The 21,007-nt window shown below is 35.6% G+C and overlaps 1 protein-coding gene across 2 annotated transcripts in view; it reads right to left on the bottom strand.

The window, feature by feature from the left end:
• The window catches only part of NINL (ninein like), a 373,652-nt gene that overhangs the window by 254,835 nt on the left and 97,810 nt on the right, over positions 1-21,007 (bottom strand). For both annotated transcript variants that reach the window (XM_053711960.1, XM_053711961.1), the window contains exons 3-4: positions 18,711-18,807; positions 10,718-10,896 (exon numbers count right to left, since the gene is read on the bottom strand). In XM_053711960.1, coding sequence (XP_053567935.1) covers positions 10,718-10,896; positions 18,711-18,807 — 276 coding nt within the window. The remainder of the gene's footprint in view (positions 1-10,717; positions 10,897-18,710; positions 18,808-21,007) is intronic.

Raw genomic sequence — 21,007 nt, 5'->3', positions numbered from 1 at the left:
TAATCTGCATTAAAGTCTAAAATTGGGGGGTTATGGGCAACCAGTGGACAAGGTGATTAAGCACCTGAGAAGGGTACAAATAGGCACAATAAGGAAGATACTTGTATGCTAAATCCCTTGAAAGTGATGCAGTACAACTAGAGAATATCACCTGAACATTTCTATGTAAAATAGAAGATATTTTACCTCAAAAAAATTTCAGCTCACCAGAGTATGTGCTCTGTGCATTTGGGGGGGAAACACTAATTAATCATATTCATCAGTGCTGATCTCACACTTTGCTTTACTGTGATCTCATGAGATTTCATAGTAAACTTCCTTAAAGTGATGGTAAGCTCTGCAGCATAAAGTCACATATAAAGAAAGCTCCTGTGTTAACTAGCATATCGATCTGCTTTTGGCATTGAAAACTCCAATCTACCATTAATAATTATGGATTTTGTCCGGCTCCATTAACTGCTGTATTGCAGCCTCTGTCACAGAATTTCTCTTTGGCTTCCTTGACTGGCAGTTGTTTTAGCCAATCAGAGCCTCACCATGGGGCCCATGTAAAGTATTGACAGCACGCTCTCGTGCTTGTAACTCTGACTGCAAGAAGAACTGCGCATGCCCAACTCGCTACACTGTTTGCTCACCAGAAACAGTAAACAGTGATTTCTGTTGCCCAAACGGCTTAGCGAGTTGCGCAGTTCTACTTGCAGTCAGAGTTACAAGCACGGGAGCGCGCTGTCAATACTTTACATGGGACGCATGGTGAGGCTCTGATTGGCTAAAACAACTGCCAGTCAAGGAAGCCAAAGAGAAATTATGTGACAGAGGCTGCATCACAGCAGTTAATGGAGCCGGAGAAAAACCTTAATTATTAAAGGTAGATTGGAGTTTTTAATGTTAAAAGCAGATCGATATGCTAGTTAGCACAGGAGCTTTCATTATATGTGACTTTATGCTGGAGAATTTACCATCACTTTAAACTGATCAAGGAAATAAGGAGCTGTGTCTGCACATACAGATGTACGCTCCTTTGCAAGTCCTGGCACTAGCATCCTGATTGGTTGCTTAAAGTACCTTTATAGTAAGATGTGATTTGCTGCATCACTTTTAAGTAATTCAACATTTTGGTATCATGTCCCTTTAAAACAGCAAGCACTTTTACTATATTGATGCACTGGTTTAAATGCAGTAATATCCCTTTTATTTTATCATAAATCAATGATCTGTGATAGCCTTTTTGAGGGTGCACAACTCATAAATATATGAGTTAAAATATCTAGAAAACGGTTGGGTGCTCTGGTGCAGAAGTTTTCCCAGTGCCTAGAGCAGCATAAAAATGAAATAGGTCCTTGGCAAGTTAGTGTAGGTCTTTCCACACAAGTCTTTTGCAACTAAATTCAATGTTTTGCAAACTGAAGGGTTATTGTTATACAGAGGTATGTACAAAAACAAAATAATTAAAAAGGGACCGTAAAGTCAAAATGAAACTTTAATGATTCAGATAGAACATGCAATTTTAAACAACTTTCCAATGTACTTCGATTATATAATTTGTTTTGTTCTCTTGGTATCCTTTGTTAAAAGCATACTTTGGTAGGCTCAGGAGCAGCAATGCACTACTGGGAGCTAGCTGCTGATTGGTGGCTGCAACTATATGCCTCATTGGTTCACTTTGTGATCAGCTAGCTCCCAGTAGTGCATTGCTGCTCCTTCAACAAAGGAATGCACTGATTTTAATAAAATAAAACACAAATACTACCTTATTTACTGCACGTAATTAAACTTCGTATTCTAAAATATTTAAAGGGACAATGAACCCAATTGTTTGCTTTCATGATTCAGATAGAACATGCACTTTTAAGCAACTTTCTAATTTACTCCTATTATCAATTTTTCTTCATTCTCTTGCTATCTTTATTTGAAAAAGGAATCTAAGCTAAGGAGCCAGCAATTTTTTGGTTCAGTCCATGGACAGCATTTGTTTATTGGTGCTGTCCAATCAGCAAGGATAACCCAGGTTGTTCACTAAAAATGAGTCGGCATCTAAACTTACATTCTTGATGATTTTCAAATAAACATACCAAGAGAATGAAGAAAATTTGATAATAGGAGTAAATTAGAAAGTTGCTTAAAATTGCCTGCTTGTCCCTTTAAGCCAGTGCTTTCCAAACTGTGTGTCGGGACACACTAGTGTGTCGGCAGCAGTGTGTAGGTGTGTCCCTGCTTCAGCACAAATTTTTTTAATTACATTTTTTTTAAAATTGTTTTTTGGTTTCTGACTTTTCACCTGCCTGCTACGCATATCACATGGTTGACACGTGATTGATACCTAGTGGGTCACAGATCATCTTTACCTATTGGCGCAGCTCAGTGGGAACTGAAACTATTACCATTGGCAGCTTTGACTGCACGTGTAGTCTCCTTAATTGGCTTGTGACTGCATGTGTAGTCAGTGAGTGGGACAGCAGTGTGTTTGCAGCGCGGGCAGTAGTCAGTCAGACTCACAGAACTCTGAGGGTGGCAGCTTTAAACGCTGAGCTGAAGTTGGAAGTCAGTGGGTTTTTTTTTTTGCAACTAGCTCCCAGTAGTGCATTGCTGCTCCTGATATATGGATAGGAAGCTTAAAAATGCTTGATGATGAAATGTGAGTGTCTTTATCTAATATTACACCAAATATTCAGAAATTGTGTTCATCCCATCAACCTCATACATCCCATTAAAATAGTAAGTAGCTATTGGTGTTATTAAACTTTTTTTAATTCTTGCACATATATACTGTTACTTGTAAATGCATTTTGTTATTATATAATTTATGTATGTGTCCGTATTCCTTAAAACAAGTTAGTTTAACCTCCTTTTTGCTAGTACAACTTCATTACTGTGTCGCGAAATGATGTAAGGCTACAAAGTGTGTCACCAACATGAAAAGTTTGGAAAGCTCTGCTTTAAGCATTCAACAAGCGTACGATCACTGGAAAATAGGTTTGTTGTATGTGGTTGTGCAATAAAGCTACTTTTTTTAATGTGACTTTAGTGAGAGCTACTTTAATGATAAGTATCTTATTTAGGGTTTCAAGGTGTCTAATATGTAACTGGGAGGGGGGGGGGGGCAGCGCAGTAGCGGGAGAAGCCAGCTCCCTGAAATTAATTTTTTCAGGTTGGGATGTCTGAAAGTTTGATATTTGTAGCAGAAAAAAAAAAAATTTGAAAACAAACAGTATTCTTTTTTTTATTATGAAAAAGGAGGTTTATGTTCTGAATTATCAAACTTATTTGTCAGGCTAGTGGTAGCCCATTTATCTGTCAGCCAATAAAGCTGCGGGGTTGTCCTTATCAATACAATGGTATCAGCTGTGCAAACATACATATAAAAAAAAAATATTTAAAACCACTCACATATCTTTCCATGCATAATTGTTTATCCAATTCTTATTCTGTTGTGTTTATTGAGTAAACAAAATAATTAAAATGCCCCTCCAAATAGAGTGGGTTGTAAATTTGTCTATGGATTTATTGCTAAACACAATATAAAAATACATTTATTATTATTATTAACCTGTCTGTAAAATCATGGTGTGATCCACTCAATTGTTTAGACGCCATATGACAGAAGCATGAAGTGTATGTCAAATCATACTTGATTCGACAGGAGAGTGCTTCTAACTAAATAGGATTTTTAGATGCTTTTAAAAAAGGGTCATGAAAACCAAAAAGGTTTCTTTCATGATTTAGTCAGAGAATAACATTTTAAAATTGTTTCCAATTTACTTCTATTATCAAATTTGCTTTGTTCTCATCTTATTTTTTGTTGAAGAGATCTAGACAGGTGGCATGCACATGTGTAATTACAGGCAATAGTGCTGCCATCTAGTGCTCTTGCTAATGTATGACATTATTGCAAAACTGCTGCAGACACATGCACACTCCTGAGCTGAACTCCCTACTTTTCAACAAAGGATAACAAGAACATAAAGAAAATTGGATAATAAGTAAATTGTAAAGTTGTTTAAAATTGCATGCTCTATCTAAATCATGAAAGAAAATGTTTGGGTTTTATGTCCCTTTAAGGTAAAAAAAACAAAACCAAAAACAGATGTAAATTACTCAAAAATATATACAAAAGTCAGCTTAAAAGAACCATTTCTAGTGTTTTTAAATGACGCAGTATGATTGTAGTACTTGTTTACCAGAAAAAAATAGTGCTCACTATCAACACCTTTGGCTTTCTCAACATGCAATATGCACAACATATAAAAAGGACATATGCTAAGAGGACATTTTTAACAATTTATTGAATTTTCAGTGTACCCTTCTATTTTTTTTATTATAAATAATAATGGAGAATAAAAAGGGGAGGAAGGAGGGGGGCAAGAATTTTCCAAACGGCATTAAATTGTTAAAAAAAAATCTGAGCATTAAATCCCTTTCATGGTTATTATATATCAAATTCACAATTAAATCTATTCACACTGAAACACACACAACAATCTCAAACAATTCCTATGTTACAGAATAATCTGCTAATATTAAAATGTCATGTTATGTTATTTTATATTTGTCTCACAAAATAGCAGCTCACTATTTGAACTTCACAAATCATTTGCTGATCTCCATTCATTTGCAAACAAACAATTCAAATTCATTTCCCATTATTATTCCATGATCCTTTTCAGTTATTGCATTAACAGGTTGTTGTTTTTTTATGTATTCTTCTCAATCTCATTTAAAAGGTGAAAGAAACAACCTGACAGATATCATACAACAGAAATAGATTTCAGATAAAAACAAATTACTGTGATCTACAGATTTCTAAAGGGTACAATCTGCACAGTCTACCTAGTACATCTGATAATGGCTAAACCATTGTTTCCAAACACACCATAATTATTGCCTGCATGAGCACTGGTAGGTAAGTGACCAGCTCAGACCCACCTGTGATTATGCAACTAAATCCTCAAATTCTCATCAGCTGGTCCCCATTTAAGATAGAAGGGGACTGATTGGACAAACCCTATACAGCAGACCTTCTCAAACTTGGCCTTCAAGAGGTTTTGGAACTACATTTCCCATGATGCTCAGCCAGCTGATATGCTGGCTGAGCATCATGAGAAATGTAGTTACAAAACCTATATACAGGCACATTAACAGGCAGTGTATTTTAAAGAGGGATTAAGAGCAACATTACTTTCATGATTTAGAAAAAGAATACGACTTAAAAAATATTGATTTTATTTGTTAGAAAATTGGCATCCATTGTTGAGTCCATGTGTATAATGTTAATATCTTTCCATTTACTTCTGTTGTCAAATTTATCTTTTTCTCTTTGTATCCTTTGCTGAGATGCATACCTAGGCTGGCTCAGGGATGTGAATGTATGCAGAGCACTGTTTGCAACAATGCTTGTAATAATAATATACATATGCTCAAGGCACACTCACACCTGAGCCTATTTCAGTATGCTCTCATGAAAATTAGATACGTTTTAATAAAGGATACAGAGAGAAAAAGGTAAATTTCATAACAGAGGTAAAATGGAAATATTGCAAAACATTGTATGCTCTATAATATCACTGATTTTCAAACCTGTTCTCAGACCTCCCCAATAGGCCAGATTTTCAGGATTACATTAGGTGAGAGCAGGTAAAATAAACGTGTTTACTAATAAGCTGATTTCACCTGTGCTCCAGTTCAGATATCCTTAAAATATATATGACCTGTTAGGGAGGTCTGAGGACAGGTTTGAAAACCATTGTTCTATATCACTGGTTCTCAAATCTGTCCTTAGGCCTCATTAACAGGTCAGATTTTAAGGATATCTGAACTTGAGCACAGGTGAAATAATCATCGGATTAGTAAACACGGTTATTTTACCTACTCTAATCCAAGGTAATCTTGAAAACTTGGCCTGTTGGAGAGGCTTGAGGACAGGTTTGAAAACTAGTGCTCTATATCAGTGATGGCAATCCTTGTCACTCCAGATATGTCAGAACTACATTTCCCATGATGCTTAGGCACTCTAAAGTCCAGTCGATCATCATGGGTGTTCTGTCAGAAGAGCAAATTCATCAGACTAGCGAATGGAAGTGACATTCCGTCAGCTGTCTGATAACAAACCCATACAATGCATGCACTCCTCATTGTACTCGCATTCTAAAGGGACTTCGTCACATTCCCTGTTCTGATAGAACTCCCCCTATCATACATCCACCCTTAAATTAAACATATGTAGCTCCAGAACTGGGCTTATAATATATACTGTATGTACCCTACCATATCAGTTTGGCAGAACATGTGCAATGTAGTATGACACAAAGAGCCATGTGGCGGGGTATGAGATTAAAGGAGGTGAATGTGTCACTGTTGTCTGTTCTTGTTCTCCGTGCCACACCTCCCAGTACAAAGCTAAGTGCTTTATTGGCGTGACACATTGCACATGTTCTGCCAAACTGATATGTCAGGGTACATACAGTATATAGTATAAGCCCAATTCTGGAGCCACATCAATTTAGTTTAAAGGGACAGTTCAGTTTAGTTTAAAGGGACAGTTTACTCAAAAAATGTATCCCCTTTAATTTGTTCCTAATGATCCACTTTACCCTAATGATCCACTTTACCTGCTGGAGTGTATTAAATTGTTTACATGTATTTCCATTACCTTTATATTGGCATTTGAAATAGTTTATTTATCCTGTGGTATCCCCACCCACCCTAAAAGTTTTTGGCCTCGAGGCCAAGCTGTGTTAACACAGTCAGCAGAAAAATTACACTCCCAGTGGGTTATAGAAGAGATAGTCAGGGTATATGAATATTATAAATGAAAAAAAAAAAATATATATATATATATAATTTTCATATATATAGTTGGTGAGACCACAGGATTAATTAAATATGAGGCTATTTACAACAGTTCTATTTCACTGTAAATCACAACCCTTCTGCCAAATGGTTTTGGCTGGGTAAAGACACCTTTATCCTAATTAAAAGATAACATAGTTTTTGAAGCTCACAGCCTTGCAGGGGGTAGCAAACAGGGAATGTATGGAGATGACATTCTGAACATAAAGCTAGATAAGCAAATAAAATTCTGACTTCATAGTGATTAGCATAGACTTGTTAATTACCCCTGCCTGTGTATTGAAAAAATGAAAGTTTGACCAGCAAAAACACGTTTTAAATTATACTCTTAAAACCATTGTTAAAAGACAGCATAGAAATGAATACATATATATATATATATATATATATATATATATACACATACACACACACACATGTACATATATTCAGACAAAATATTTCATATATATACCTTAGACTGTATTACATCTCTATAATGCAATTCAGATTGAAATAAATTAAATGAATAACTGCATTAGTAGATATAAAATGTTTAAATTATTCAAAAATAAATACAATTGCTCTGTATTTCAGGAAGCTAATGGAAAATGAAAGGAAGAACATTAATGGATATGAAATTGTCTATTCGTATATTAAATATGAATGTCTGCTAAATGAAAAATATAAATAACCTACATTTTTATTTTTCAGCCATGGTTAATAAATACACACGTAGTTGTCCCATAAAGAAGTACACGGAATGCGAAATATGCTGTGTTTGTATATAATTGTGGGGAAATGACCTGGTGACATTTTAAATGGATTTTAAGCTAATCAGTTTGCAGTATAAATTGCTTTGATATAATATAATGTTAAAAACATAATGTGTTTGGTATTGGGGTAATCATAAAAATGATATGATACTACCCCATCTATAATTAATATTGTGAGTTATTAATGCAATAAATTATAGTATGTTTAATATAATCATTGTAAGGGAATATATTTGGATTGGCAGTGTGGGATAAATGTTAGAAATTATTAAATGTGTTGCTATTTGTTTGTCATGTTGCCCCCGATGGCCAAAATCCGGTATTACAGCCAAAAGATTTGACTGTTAAAAGATGCGTCTCCATAGTAACCATGCCTCGCCTAGGGCCAATCAGAGAGATGCTTCCCAGGTGACCAATGGGATGATCAGTTTCCGTAGGGCCGCCCATATGGTTTCATAAATGATTGAAAACATATATAAGTAATGCAAGAGAAGGAAGACACATGCTGCTGAGCTAACTTGTAACTGGTTACTGGGCGTTTGAAATACAAGTATTACAAGCAAGGCTAGCTACCTTTTCTCATTGATTGCAAAATATACTTCTTTGTCTTCTGAGATGAAACAAGAAGTTTTCTGAAAATTGCATTATCGATTTTGGTCATTTTGGTAAAGTATAAAAAGGTTACTAAATATAGGTAATAGATTTAAAGGGGGACTCAGTATTTTAAACTTGTGTTTCATAGTCATGTATGTGTTAAGTTTGTCTTTTGTATGCTAAGTAATTTATCTTTGCAAAATATATATATATATATATATATATATATCTTAGAATTGGTTTTAATTATAGAATTTATTTCAACTTAGATAAATTAGCAAAGGACAATTGGTTTTTGCATAGATAATAGATACTATTTTGAGGTTTTAAATTGTGTTAGAATCAATTGTGACTATATAGTTGATTGTACCAGTCTGAATGTTAGTAGCTAATATCTTGGAATCTCATTGTGTCAATTGAATGAAATTCAATTGTGAATAAGGCTAGCTCTAAAGGTAAACTTTTAGGAACTTTGCATAGCATATTTTAATAGTTTTAAACGTGTATAGTATTGATTCATATTCTTGTTCCTACAAATGTACTTCAGTGTGTCTATAAATATTAACTAATAAAAATAATTCAGGAATTTATATTAATTTTATGGTTTTAGTATATGCATATTGATTGAGGGTTTATTTTAAAGGATAATTATTAAATATATTGTGTTATAACCCGGCCATATACTGACAAGGTAATAAAATGTTAATTTTATAGTATACTGTCCCTTTAAGGGTGGATGTATGATAGCGGTAGTTCTATCAGAAGAGTGAATGTGACAGTCGCTTTGGAATGCAACTACAATGAAGAGCGCTTGAGTGGTATGGGTTTGTTATCAGACAGCTGACCGAATGTCACTTCCGTTCGCTAGTCTGATGAATTCGCTGTTCTGATAGAACAATGGTAAATGTCACCAAATGTCAGCCATGTTTTCCTGGGTATTTATGAGTTACACATGCTGCAGGGTGTGCGGGGAGTAGCATGCATTGTGCCTCAAGTATACCCTTTTATTTTTGGTTACTACAAAGGATTTATTTTTTACATCAAAATATTTTTTAAAACAAATTTCATTTTAATTCTTTTCTTATATTTATTTATTATATTTTTCAAAATGAAAAACCCACCTATAACACATACATCAGTGTGAGATATAAATATACAACTGATTCAAACTTCAAAAGCATCTAATGCTCTAAATACTATTTTTAATAAATATAGGGATTTATACTTTGGTTTTAAAAATATGTTTGTTATTGGATAGCTTAGAAACAATTGCAAATCCATGTTATCCTTTTAGTTAAAGGGACATAAAAGTGCAAAAAGAAAACGCTTTAAAATGTGACAACATATTATTATAGTATTACTAATTGTAAATAACCATTCATTCAATATTAAACCCTTGCAAAGGGATTAAAATCATCTAGAGAGCGTCAATGCACTACTCTACTGGGTACCTAGCTGAACACATCTGGTGAGCCAATGACAAGAAGTGTAAGTGTGTAACCACCAATCACCTGCTAGATCCCAGTAGTACCCTGGTGTTCCTAAGCCTATCTAGATATGCTTTTCAACAAACGAAACCAAAAGAACAAAGTACATATGACAATAGAATCAAAGTGAAAAGTCAGTTAAAATTGATTTTGCTATTTGAAGCATGAAACTTTTATTTTGAGTTTCATGACTCTTTAAATGTCTAATTATATTTTCCTGAATTAAACTGACATAGCATTTTCAGTATTAATTGTTAAACTTTCTAGAGACAGTTTACCTCAAATGACTTAAAGGGACATTTTAGTCTAACAAATGCTTTAATTTGAGAAAATTATCACTAAACATATACTTGCTTCAAACTAACACATAACGTGTGTCAGGCAATCTTATCAGTCCTTTCTGAGCAGGACATATACAGTTATTAACAAATATTTGCATATGTTACTCTTAATTGGCTCATTGCAATACACTGGTGCTCCTAAGCATGGCTTTAACTTTGTGTTTAATCACGTTGCATTGGTTGCTTACACATAGTTTGCAAAAAAATAACTTAATAATAATAATAATAATAATAATAAAATAATATGTTCAGACTAATAAGAATATTTTATTGTTAGTCTAGATTCCCCCTCTATCAAATAAATGCTTAAAATAAGAATTTATAAACAAAATGAGTAAGAAAAAAAATTCCCATACAGCTGTAACTTGGAACATTTTCAAAGCCTGTTACTGTACAGTGTACGGATTGGCTGCTACACATCATGTAATCACCAAGTTGCAGTGTTTATAAAGTTGTATCCCTTGTTCAACTGTAAGAGTAGAAGCTGCCACTTGCATACCGGAAGTTGTATTTTACTTAGAAAACTGTATCTAAAATATATCAGTTTGAATTTAATTATTACTTTTTTATTTTAAACAAAGAACAGTAGAAATCCTAAATGTTCTGTTTATTGCCACATGTGTTAGTGAGCAGAGATGGAATGTGCTGCGCGCAGCGCAGAGTTTAGAATACTTGTCTGATGACTCACGCCTACCTCCACACTCTCCAGGGAAGACGACCTCCTCAGCTGACTTTTTCTTTTGCTATTGACATGGTGCTGCTCTTGTAAGAACTTGTTGGCCTCATTTTCAGCTGCCTCGCGTTCAGGTCGTGTGCGTCTGCCATATCGCTTTTTGCCTTTCACATACTTGGGTTTCACCTCATCCGGAATCACTGAATGTTAAAAAAAAGTTGACATCACTAATTATTTTTTTAAACTTAATTTGTATTAAATGGACATTAAATTGCTGGACACAACTCCAAAACAAGAATGGTTACTACTCACTATGTTATTGCATTTCATCCTGTTCCTCTTTACAAATCAGTTCTCCTGTTTTAATAGCTTAAAGGGACAATATACACTCATTTTCATATAACTGCATGTAATAGACACTACTATAAAGAATAAGATGCACAGATACTGATATAAAAATCCAGTATAAAACGGTTTAAAAACGTACTTCGAAGCTTTCAGTTTAGCTCTGTTGAAAAGGCAGTTGGAAAGCCCACTGCAAGTGGGAAATATCAGACACTCCCCCCTCCAACTTCTTTTGCATATGAAAAGACCCTTTACACAAACAGGAGCAAGCTGGAGAAGGTAGCTGACGGTATTCACATAAAACTTTGGGGCTTGGTTAGGAGTCTGAAAATCAGAGCAATGTTATTTAAAAATAATCAAAATTATACATTTTTTTAAAAAACAAACTTTATGGGCTTTATAAATAGATCATCTACAAAACATTTATGCAAAGAAAAAATGAGTGTATAATGGCCCTTTAATGATGCCAGATACGGAAGCTCCGCCTCTTTGTACTGGGGGCTGCCATCTTTGAGCTCAGGTATTCTCACAGCCTATGACATAAGCTGTGCACACTCACAGATCAATAATATTGCCTATATTGTTTTACAGCTATGGGCTTCAGCTTAGGGTGCATGATACAAAACAGGAGCTTTACATTTTTGCAGTGGCTGCATTGCTCTATATTATGGTTGTTTTAAAAAATATATATTTTGTGTAACAGTAAAACTGTGATAAAAATGCAAAGATCCGACTTTGTATCATGCAACACACCTCAAGCACATTATACAGCTGTACAAATATAGGCAATATTACTGATTTGTTAGTGTGCACAGCTTCTGTCACAGGCTGTGAGAATACCTGAGCTTCAAGATGGCAGCCCCAGTACAAAGTGGTGGAGATTCAGTATCTGGCACCTTTAAGCTATTAAAACAGGAGAACTGATTTAAACAAAACTGCAGGAACAGAATGAAATAGAAAACATGGTGAGTAGCAACTATTATTTTATAGCTGTGCACAGCAGTGAAATGTCCCTTAAAAGGGATATGAAACACATTTTTTCTTTCATGATTTAGACAGAGCACCTTTCCGACTTCTGTAATTCAATTTGCTTATTTCTCGTTATCCTTTGCTGGAAGGTTTATCTAGGAAATCTCAGGAGCAGCAAAGAACCTAGGTTCTAACTGCTGATTGGTGGCTGCATATATAGACCAATGGTCATTGGCTCACCCATGTTTTCAGCTAGAAACCAGTAGTATCAACAAATCATACCAAAAACCACCAATCAACAAGCGTCCTGAACCAAAAATGGTCTGGCTTCTAAATTTACATTCCTGCTTTTCAAAAAAAAAAACCAAGAGAACAAAGAAAATTGATAATGAGTAAAATTAGAAAGTTGCTTAAAATTGCATGCTCTGTCTGAATCATGAAAGTTTAATTTTGACTAGACTATTCCTTTAATAAAGCTCTGAATCTTCACATTGGGTGTCGCCATCTTAGAGTTTAAAAACTCTTGTACCCTGTGTGACAGAAGCATTGCACATCCACAGATCCGTAATATTGTCTTCTTGACAAGCCATATAGTGCACTTCAGTTTAGTGTGCACAATACAGAGCAGGAGCTGTATTGCGCTATATTATTTACAAGGGCTTTTTGGAAGTTTTAAACTGTATAAATGAACTGCACAAATGTAAACCTTCCTTTTTCTATTGTTCAAGCTAACCCAGAGTACAAGGTACAGCTATCAAAAAGCCAGTAACTACACTGATCTACTGCTTCTGTAACAGGGGGCAACAACACGTGTGCTAAAAGATGGCTGCTCCCAGTAATAAGATGCAGAGTTTTACCAACTTACTTCTGTAAAAGGGTTAAAGGGACATAAATCCCCCCCACAAATAATCATGATTCAGGTAGAGTGTAATTTTAAATAACTTTTCAATCTACATCTATTATCAAATTTTCTTTGTTCACTTGCTATCCTTTGATGCAAAGCATCCCTAGATAGGCTCAAGAGCAGCAATGCACTACTGGGAGCTAGCTGTTGATTGATGGCTGCACTTATATGCCGAATTAAAATTGTATGCGCTATCTAAATCATAAAAGTACAATTTTGGGTTTATGTCCCTTTAAAATAAGAGAATGGCTTTAAATAGAGCTGCAGGTAGAGAAGGAAAACAATAGCAGAGTGAGTATTAATCATGTTATTATAGCTGTGCCCAGAAGTATAATGCCCCTTTAAGAAAGTATAACAAATATAATAAACATAGAATCATCTAAACAAACAAAAATAGGAACATTTTATAAAAACAAAAATAAAAAAAAAGTGCGGATATTCGTTGTATATAATAGTTAGTATACAAGTAAAATAAGTAAAGGTCCTAGTTGATCGCATTTTATTGAATAACAAGATCAGAGGAATAACGGAAAGGACAGCTCTCATTGCATTATTTCAGTCCATTAAATGTATAATAAGCACCTCAGCTCAGTGCAAAGCATGTGAAACACTTTAGCCTCTTTTTGTTAGTGAATGTAGAGTTGAATGAATGAGTGCCTGTTTTTTAAAGTGTTATCAATACACCGTTTTAAAAGTTATGTTTAAAATATTGAAGTCGCTGAGTTAATATCTATAAATAACGAATGCTTTTCAAATAAAATAGCTTTTAAAAATACCTCCGTTATCGAAATTAGCTCCGCCCCAAACATACTTCCTGATTCTTCTGTTATGACGCCGCTTTGGTTCTTACAAGCTGACTACGCTCGTGCACCAGTGTTATTTTTTTAATGCGCATGCGTCTCTTGAACTCAATAGCGCATGCGTTTCAATACCGACGATACTATGTATGCAATGCATAAACAAAATTGTATCATTCAGTTCTACCCAAGTCTGTCAGTCACTCACGCTCTAGATCGTTCTGGACCCTGTCGATTCAATATATCAAAATTTGTGAGAGCGGAAAACGCATGCGCATTTCATGAACGAGCATGCCGATGATGACGCGCAGTTTGTTTAAACGCATGCGCATAAGGTGAAAGTGACAAAACAAAAAAGGGGCTGGATGCCACGGGGGTAAATAAGAGATTGGTGAGAAAAACTGTCAATCAATAACGGCAGTATGGCGGGCGGATTATACAGTTGAAACAGAGCTAATAAAAACGTTAAAAATACAACTTTTAGTGGTATGTATATATAATTTGATGAATGAACATCATAATTATTTTTGATAACATATTGAAAAATGATAAGGAAGACGCCAGACTTGACCTTCACTTTAAAACACTTTTAAAAACTTGGGCACTTTCATTCATTAAACTTTACATTGCAGCGTTTTTCTTTAGGAAACTCAGACCAGCGATCCTTCGCCCGCAGCTCCTCTGTACTTAGCACAGCAATGACGAAACTGGCTTCCTCCAATCATGGTGTGCACCCCGGAGCATCCATCTCGTGAGGCCACGCAACGATTGGAGGAAGCCGGTACAGAGGAGCTGCGTGTGAAGGTTCATGGTCTGGGTTTGCTATAGAAAAAGGTAAGTATTAAAAAAAAAAACACTGCAATGTAAAGTTTAATGAATGTAAGTGCCCCTGTTTTTAATAGTATTTTTAAAAAATGGGCTCTCCTTCATTCAACTTTACATTCACTTTAAAGGGACAGTAAAGACCAAATTAAACTTTCATGATTCAGATAGGGCATGTCATTTTAAACAACTTTCCAATTTACTTTTATCATCAAATTTGCTTTTTCCTCTTGAAATTTTTTTTTGTTAATGGTTAACCCTAGGTAGGCTCAAAGGCTGATTTCTAAGACTTTTCTACCCACCTCTTATCTCACAGTCTGGCTGTGAATAGCAAATAACATTGTGCTCACACACGTGAAGTTATTTAAGAGTCAGCACTAATTGCCTGTAATACAAGTCTGTCAAAAGATCTGAGATAAGGAGGATGTCTGCAGAAGCTTAGATACAAGGTAATTACAGAGGTATAAAGTATATTTCTATAACAATGTTGGTTATGCAAAACTGGGGAATGGTAAATTAAAGGAATTATCTATATTTTTATTACCTATATTATCTTATATATTTATAAGAAATTTATTTAAGTCCAATATAAAATGTTTAATTTGTTATAATAAGAATTAATCTACAGTACTTGAATTATTTATTCTGCCTAATGTTTCTGTAATTGAACACTGAAAATTGTGGTTTTTACCAACTGACTGAGAGAGGCTTGAGACTTGACTGCATACTGCAGGATCCAGATCCGTGACCCTGCAAAATGCTGCAAAGTGATTACTTGATAATCATGGGAGATCATTAATATTTGTTCATAATTGGCGGTAGCAGAGGAGATAAAACACTATTTAAAAGGCAATTATAAAGGTTATATCCATGAAATCCCGAACAATTCCCATTTGCTAGTGATTTCACAGCTTTAAAGGGACATAAGAGATAAAAAAATAAAAATGTTTATATGTGCGTAGTATAAAACAGCAATTAATCAAAAAAATCTTTAAACAAAATAAATGTTTTGAAAGCATTTAAAATTGTCACTTTGTTCACACATTGTGCAATTTTTGCAACATTAGTGCAACCACTAGAAAACCCAGGTGAGTAGTTTTTTTTTAGATGTAAAAGAGTTTGTGCACTGCTCTAAATCACTGTGTAGTTTATAAAGAGTGATATGAAAATAAAAATAATAAAATAATGTGATGTGGTCGCTTTTCTAAAATGATAAAGTGTCCTTTCTCTTAAAATATTCTTATGTGCCCAAATCCCATTGATGGATGATATCTTCAATGAAAGCAAAAAGCACATACACATAGCGTAATATTGCTTGAAACAATCTGTGATTAAAGGGTCATGAAACCAAAAAAATTTTATTTCATGATTACGATAGAGAACACAATTTTAAACAAGTTTCCAATTTACTTCAATTATGTAATTTTCTTCCTTCTCTTGGTACCCTTTGTTGAAGAAACAGTGATGCACTACTGGGAGCTTGTTGAATGCACTGGGTGAGCCAATAATATATGTTTAGCCACCAATAAGCAGCTCCTGAGTCTATCTAGGTATCATTTTCAACAAAGGATATTAAGTGATCAAACTAAATTGGATAACAGAAGTAAATTGGAAAGTTGTTTAAAAATCACATGCTCTTTAACTCTTTGAGTGCTAATGACGGCTCTGAGCCGTCACAGAGTTTCCCACTCTGGTGCTAATGACGGCTCAGAGCCATCACTAGCAATCTCCCACCTTGAGGGAGATCTGGGGGCTCCCACCCGCTCCTACCCCGGCAATCGTGCCTGTAAAGTGACAGGCATCGCCGGGGCTTCCCGTTTTGCGTGGTGACGTCACGCGCAAATAACGTGATGACGTCACCGCGCAACTTTATTTATACTTAACAATGTTAAGTATAGGAGCAGGGGGCATGCTGCTTAGAAGCCTGTATCTCAGGCATCTAAGTAGCTACAGACCCCCAAGACCCACCGTTGGAAAGGTAATCGCCTAACCTTTCCAACGGTGTAAGTCTTGGGAGTCTGGAAAAAAATAATAAAGTTTTAAAAAAAAGTTAGAATAGAAAAATAAAAAAAACATTAAAAAATCTTAGCACCCAGGTGGGAAAGTGCTTAGCACTCAAAGGGTTAAATTATGAAGGTGAAAAAAAATGAGGTTTCATGTTCTTTTAATAATTGCAGCAGGGTACTCACACTTTGGGGAGCTTTGCTAGCTCTACGTTTTTTAGCCCAATACAATAATACCCCAAATGCCAGGAACTTTCACCTTTAAAATGTATTGCACACTTTAATGAACAATGAAAACATCAGCAAAGTCATTTGGGGTTATATACAATTTTTTTCAGAGGCAAGTACCATTAAAGGAACGTTAGCGTTATTCTATCACACTGTGTCAAACAGCTGCAGCATGCGTTTCGCTCAAACCTCTGTAAACCTCTTATGACATGTCTCGATCTTCAATGTACGTTTCTCCGGAAGTGGGCGGCTTTTTCAAGGAGAATGAATCCTTCAAACAGTATAATGCTATGTGTTTGTGTTTTTGCTTTCTTTGAGGATACCATTGACCAACTGGACTTGGACACACCAGAATAAAAAAAGGACACTTTATCATTTATTAAAACAAACCCCATCACTTTGTCTTTTTTTATATTAATGTTTTGTTTGGTACACTTATTATGTTGTGATATTGTATACAGAAGTGTGACTTTTAGTATAGTATATTGCCAGATAAAGCAAATTGTAACTTACATTATTAAAACTTGGCACATTCTTTTTATATGCACTCTTTGTGAAGCAAGTGTGCAACAGTGCTCAGTATATATGTTTATGCATTTTGTGATTAGCTGATGGCTGTCACGTGGTACAGGGAAAATTGGATTCACTTTAACATTTGCAAGAAAATAATCTACTGTTCCTTTCAAATTCAAAGTAAGTACTAGTATTGCATTGTCTATCTATCATTCAATTGTACTATATTTAGTTGTCATTTAAGACAGTCTACATGACATTTTTTATTGTTTACAAGGATAGATAATCCCTTTATTACCCATTCCCCAGTTTTGCATAACCAACACTGTTATATTAATATACTTTTTTACCTCTGTGAATACCTTGTATCTAAGCCTCAGCAGACTGCCCCCTTATTTCAGTTTTTTGACAGACATACATTTTAGCCAATCCGTGCTGACTCATGAATAACTCCATGGGAGTGAGCACAGTGTTGTCTATATGGCACACATGAACTAGCTCTGTCTAGCTGTAAAAATCAAATTAAATTCACTGAGATATGAGGCAGCTTTCAAGGGCTTATAAATTAGCATATGAGCCTACCTAGCTTTAGCCTTCAACAAATAATACCAAGAAAACAAAGCAAAATTGATGACAAAAAAGTAAATTGGAAAGCTGTTTAAAACTGCATGCCCTATCTGAATCAGGAAAGTTTAATTTTGACTAGACTGTCCCTTAAAGTACAAAATTTGAGCTACAGATTTCCAAATGGGAATGGAACAAACAATTCTTATAGCAAAAGCAAACAAAATGAATAGCAAATGCATAAAACAATGCTGCAGCTTTTTCATTAAAGAACAAAGTGCAATGGGTTACATGCAAGAAACAGTCCAATAATAAAATGCTCTTGCAATTTTATGTTCCTTTACACAACTCAGAAATACAGTAGAATTGCGTAATCAACCAAATGCATATCTAAACAAATAATGCACTAGTCTGAATTTCAAATGAGTAGTAGATTTTTTTTCTGACAAATTTCAAAAGATAGCGCTATTTTGGCCATCAGCCAATCACAAAATGTATATACTGTACTTATATACTATCAATTCTTGCACATGTTCAGTCAGCCATTAAAACAATGGATTTAATAGAGCAGACACAACTGAGCCACTAATGAATCCCTCATTCTCAAAATGGAGGACGTCTTGAAATCTTGGCCTACTAAGGATAGTGTGCAATGACTCGCAGGTGTTTATACATGTGCTGTGTATTAGGCATGTTCTGATATTTGCAATATTAATGCAGAGTACCTGTGATATATTTATTTCATTTTCATGTTTGATCTAGAAATTACAGCACACTAAACAAACATCAACATTACCAACATGTGGGCGTCATAGTAATTAAAAGAATACAATTAAATATTGTCTGTAACACAATCAGCGGTGCCTTACCTGGTTCCAAATAACTACTTTCATCTTCCGAAATGCTAATGTCAATAGTAGAAGAGAGAACAGCAACAAACCCTTCTTTAAACTCATCAAAATTCACCTATAAAAGAAAAATGAGATATCAGAAAAATAGAAAATGTTTAGTCATGTTTAGTTATTTACACATTATATATATATATATATATATATATATATATATATATATATATATATATATTAGTCCTAAAGCCAATGTTTTTAAGTACCGCGGTTCCAACCCTTGCTCCCTCTCTTTCCCCCCTCTCTTTTGCACTCTCTCCCCCCCCCCCCTCTTTTGCACTCTCTCTCCCCCATCTTTTGCACTCTCTCTCCCCCATCTTTTGCTCTCTATCCCCCTTTCTTTTGCTCTCTATCCCCCTTTCTTTTGCTCTCTATCCCCCTTTCTTTTGCTCTCTCTCTCCCCCCTCTTTTGCTCTCTCTCTCCCCCTTTCTTTTGCTCTCTCTCTCCCCCCTTCTTTTGCTCTCTCTCTCCCCCCTCTTTTGCTCTCTCTTCCCTCTCTTTTGCTCTCTCTCTCCCCTTTTGCTCTCACCCCCCTCTCATTTGCTCTCTCTCTTTCCCCCCTCTTTTAAGCTCGCTTTCTCTCTTTCCCTCCTCTCTTTTGGTCTCTCCCCCTCCTCTCTCCCCTCTGTTTTTCTCTCTCACTTGACCATGCCGCTGCCACCACGGCTGCTCCCGTCGGCCACGCCCCTTCACGCGTGCTCCCGTCCGGCCATGCCCCATCACGGCACGTCCGACCACACCCCAATCACGGCATGCCCGGCCACGCCCCCCCAGAAAACTTCCGCAGTGCGCACTCCTCTGCTGCTCAAGGCCAGGTATGTTTATCCTCGTGCAGTCTCTACTGCGCATGACTGCATCTGACAAACATACCTGGCCTTTTATTATAAAGGAGATTATATATATATATATATATATATATATATATATATATTCACACACATACTATATATATATATATATATATATATATTCAATATATATATATATATATATATATATATATATATATATTTATATTATTTATTATAAAATATTTTACCAGGAAGGATACATTGAGATTTCTTTCGGTTTCAAGTATGTCCTGGGTCCACAAAACATTGCATTGTTACAATAGGGTACAATAAAATACAGAAACAATATTAATACATAATATATGCAAAATTTAACATAGTACAGGTAGGAAATATATAATCAACCATGACAGGTGCATTCTGCTTTGAGATATGTAGAGAGGGATCTCTTAAAGGATTTTAGGCTTGGGGAAGGTTTGAAAGTGTGCGGGAGGTCGTTCCATAATTGTGGTGCTCTGTAGGAAAAGGAGGATCGAGCTGCTTTCTTTTGTATTGTGGCAAACTAAATAATGTGCTGGTACTGGATCGGAGGTTATAGGAGGTGGGAACAGCTGGAGAGAGCATTCTGCTCAGGTAGGATGGGAGCTTCCCAGAAAAGCTCTTAAACACAAGGCTGGAAAGATGAAGGGTGCGTCTGGATTCCAGCGACAGCCAATTTAGTTCTTTTAGCATGTCACAATGGTGAGTCCTGTAGTTACATTGTAGCAAAAAGCGGCAGAACGAGTTATACAATGCACTAAGTTTATTTAGGTGAGTTTGCGGTGCAGGTGCATATACTACATCCCCATAATCCATGATCGGCATCAGCATTTGTTGTACAAACTTTTCCTTTACTGTAGGGCTTAGACAGGATTTGTTTCTGTACAGGGCACCTAGTTTTTGATAGAGTTTAGATGCAAGTTTTTCTATGTGGAGGCCAAAAGATAGATTGAGGTCTAACAACATACCCAAGTATTTGAAAGAGTGGACTGCGGTCAGCGTGCAATTTGATTTTGTTTTGATGTGTAGATGGGAATTTTATAGTTTGTGTAATTTAGGTCCCGTTCCAAAGATCATTGTGACAGTTTTGTCAGTGTTTAGGAAGAGTTTGTTGTTTGAGATCCACTTTTCTACCTCTGTGAACTGGTCTTGGAGCACTGCCTCAAGCTGCGGCAGATCGGATTTGCTTGTATAGATTACTGTGTTGTCTGCGTACATGTGTACAATTGAGGATTTGCAGACATTTGGCAGATCATTTATAAATAATGTGAATAGTAGGGGGTCAGGAATGGAACCTTGGGGAACACCACACGTGACTGGGAGAGGGAGAGAGTCGCTGTCTGAAATGGAGACATATTGTGATCGATCCGATACATATGATCAAAACCAGGTTAGCGGACGATCACCAATGCCTGAGTTTTTTAGTTTGA

The sequence above is a fragment of the Bombina bombina genome, chromosome 4 (genome assembly GCF_027579735.1).
Source record: "Bombina bombina isolate aBomBom1 chromosome 4, aBomBom1.pri, whole genome shotgun sequence".
Taxonomy (NCBI): domain Eukaryota; kingdom Metazoa; phylum Chordata; class Amphibia; order Anura; family Bombinatoridae; genus Bombina; species Bombina bombina.
The sequence above is the reverse complement of the archived record's forward strand: the minus strand, read 5'-3'. Positions and strand labels throughout refer to the sequence as shown.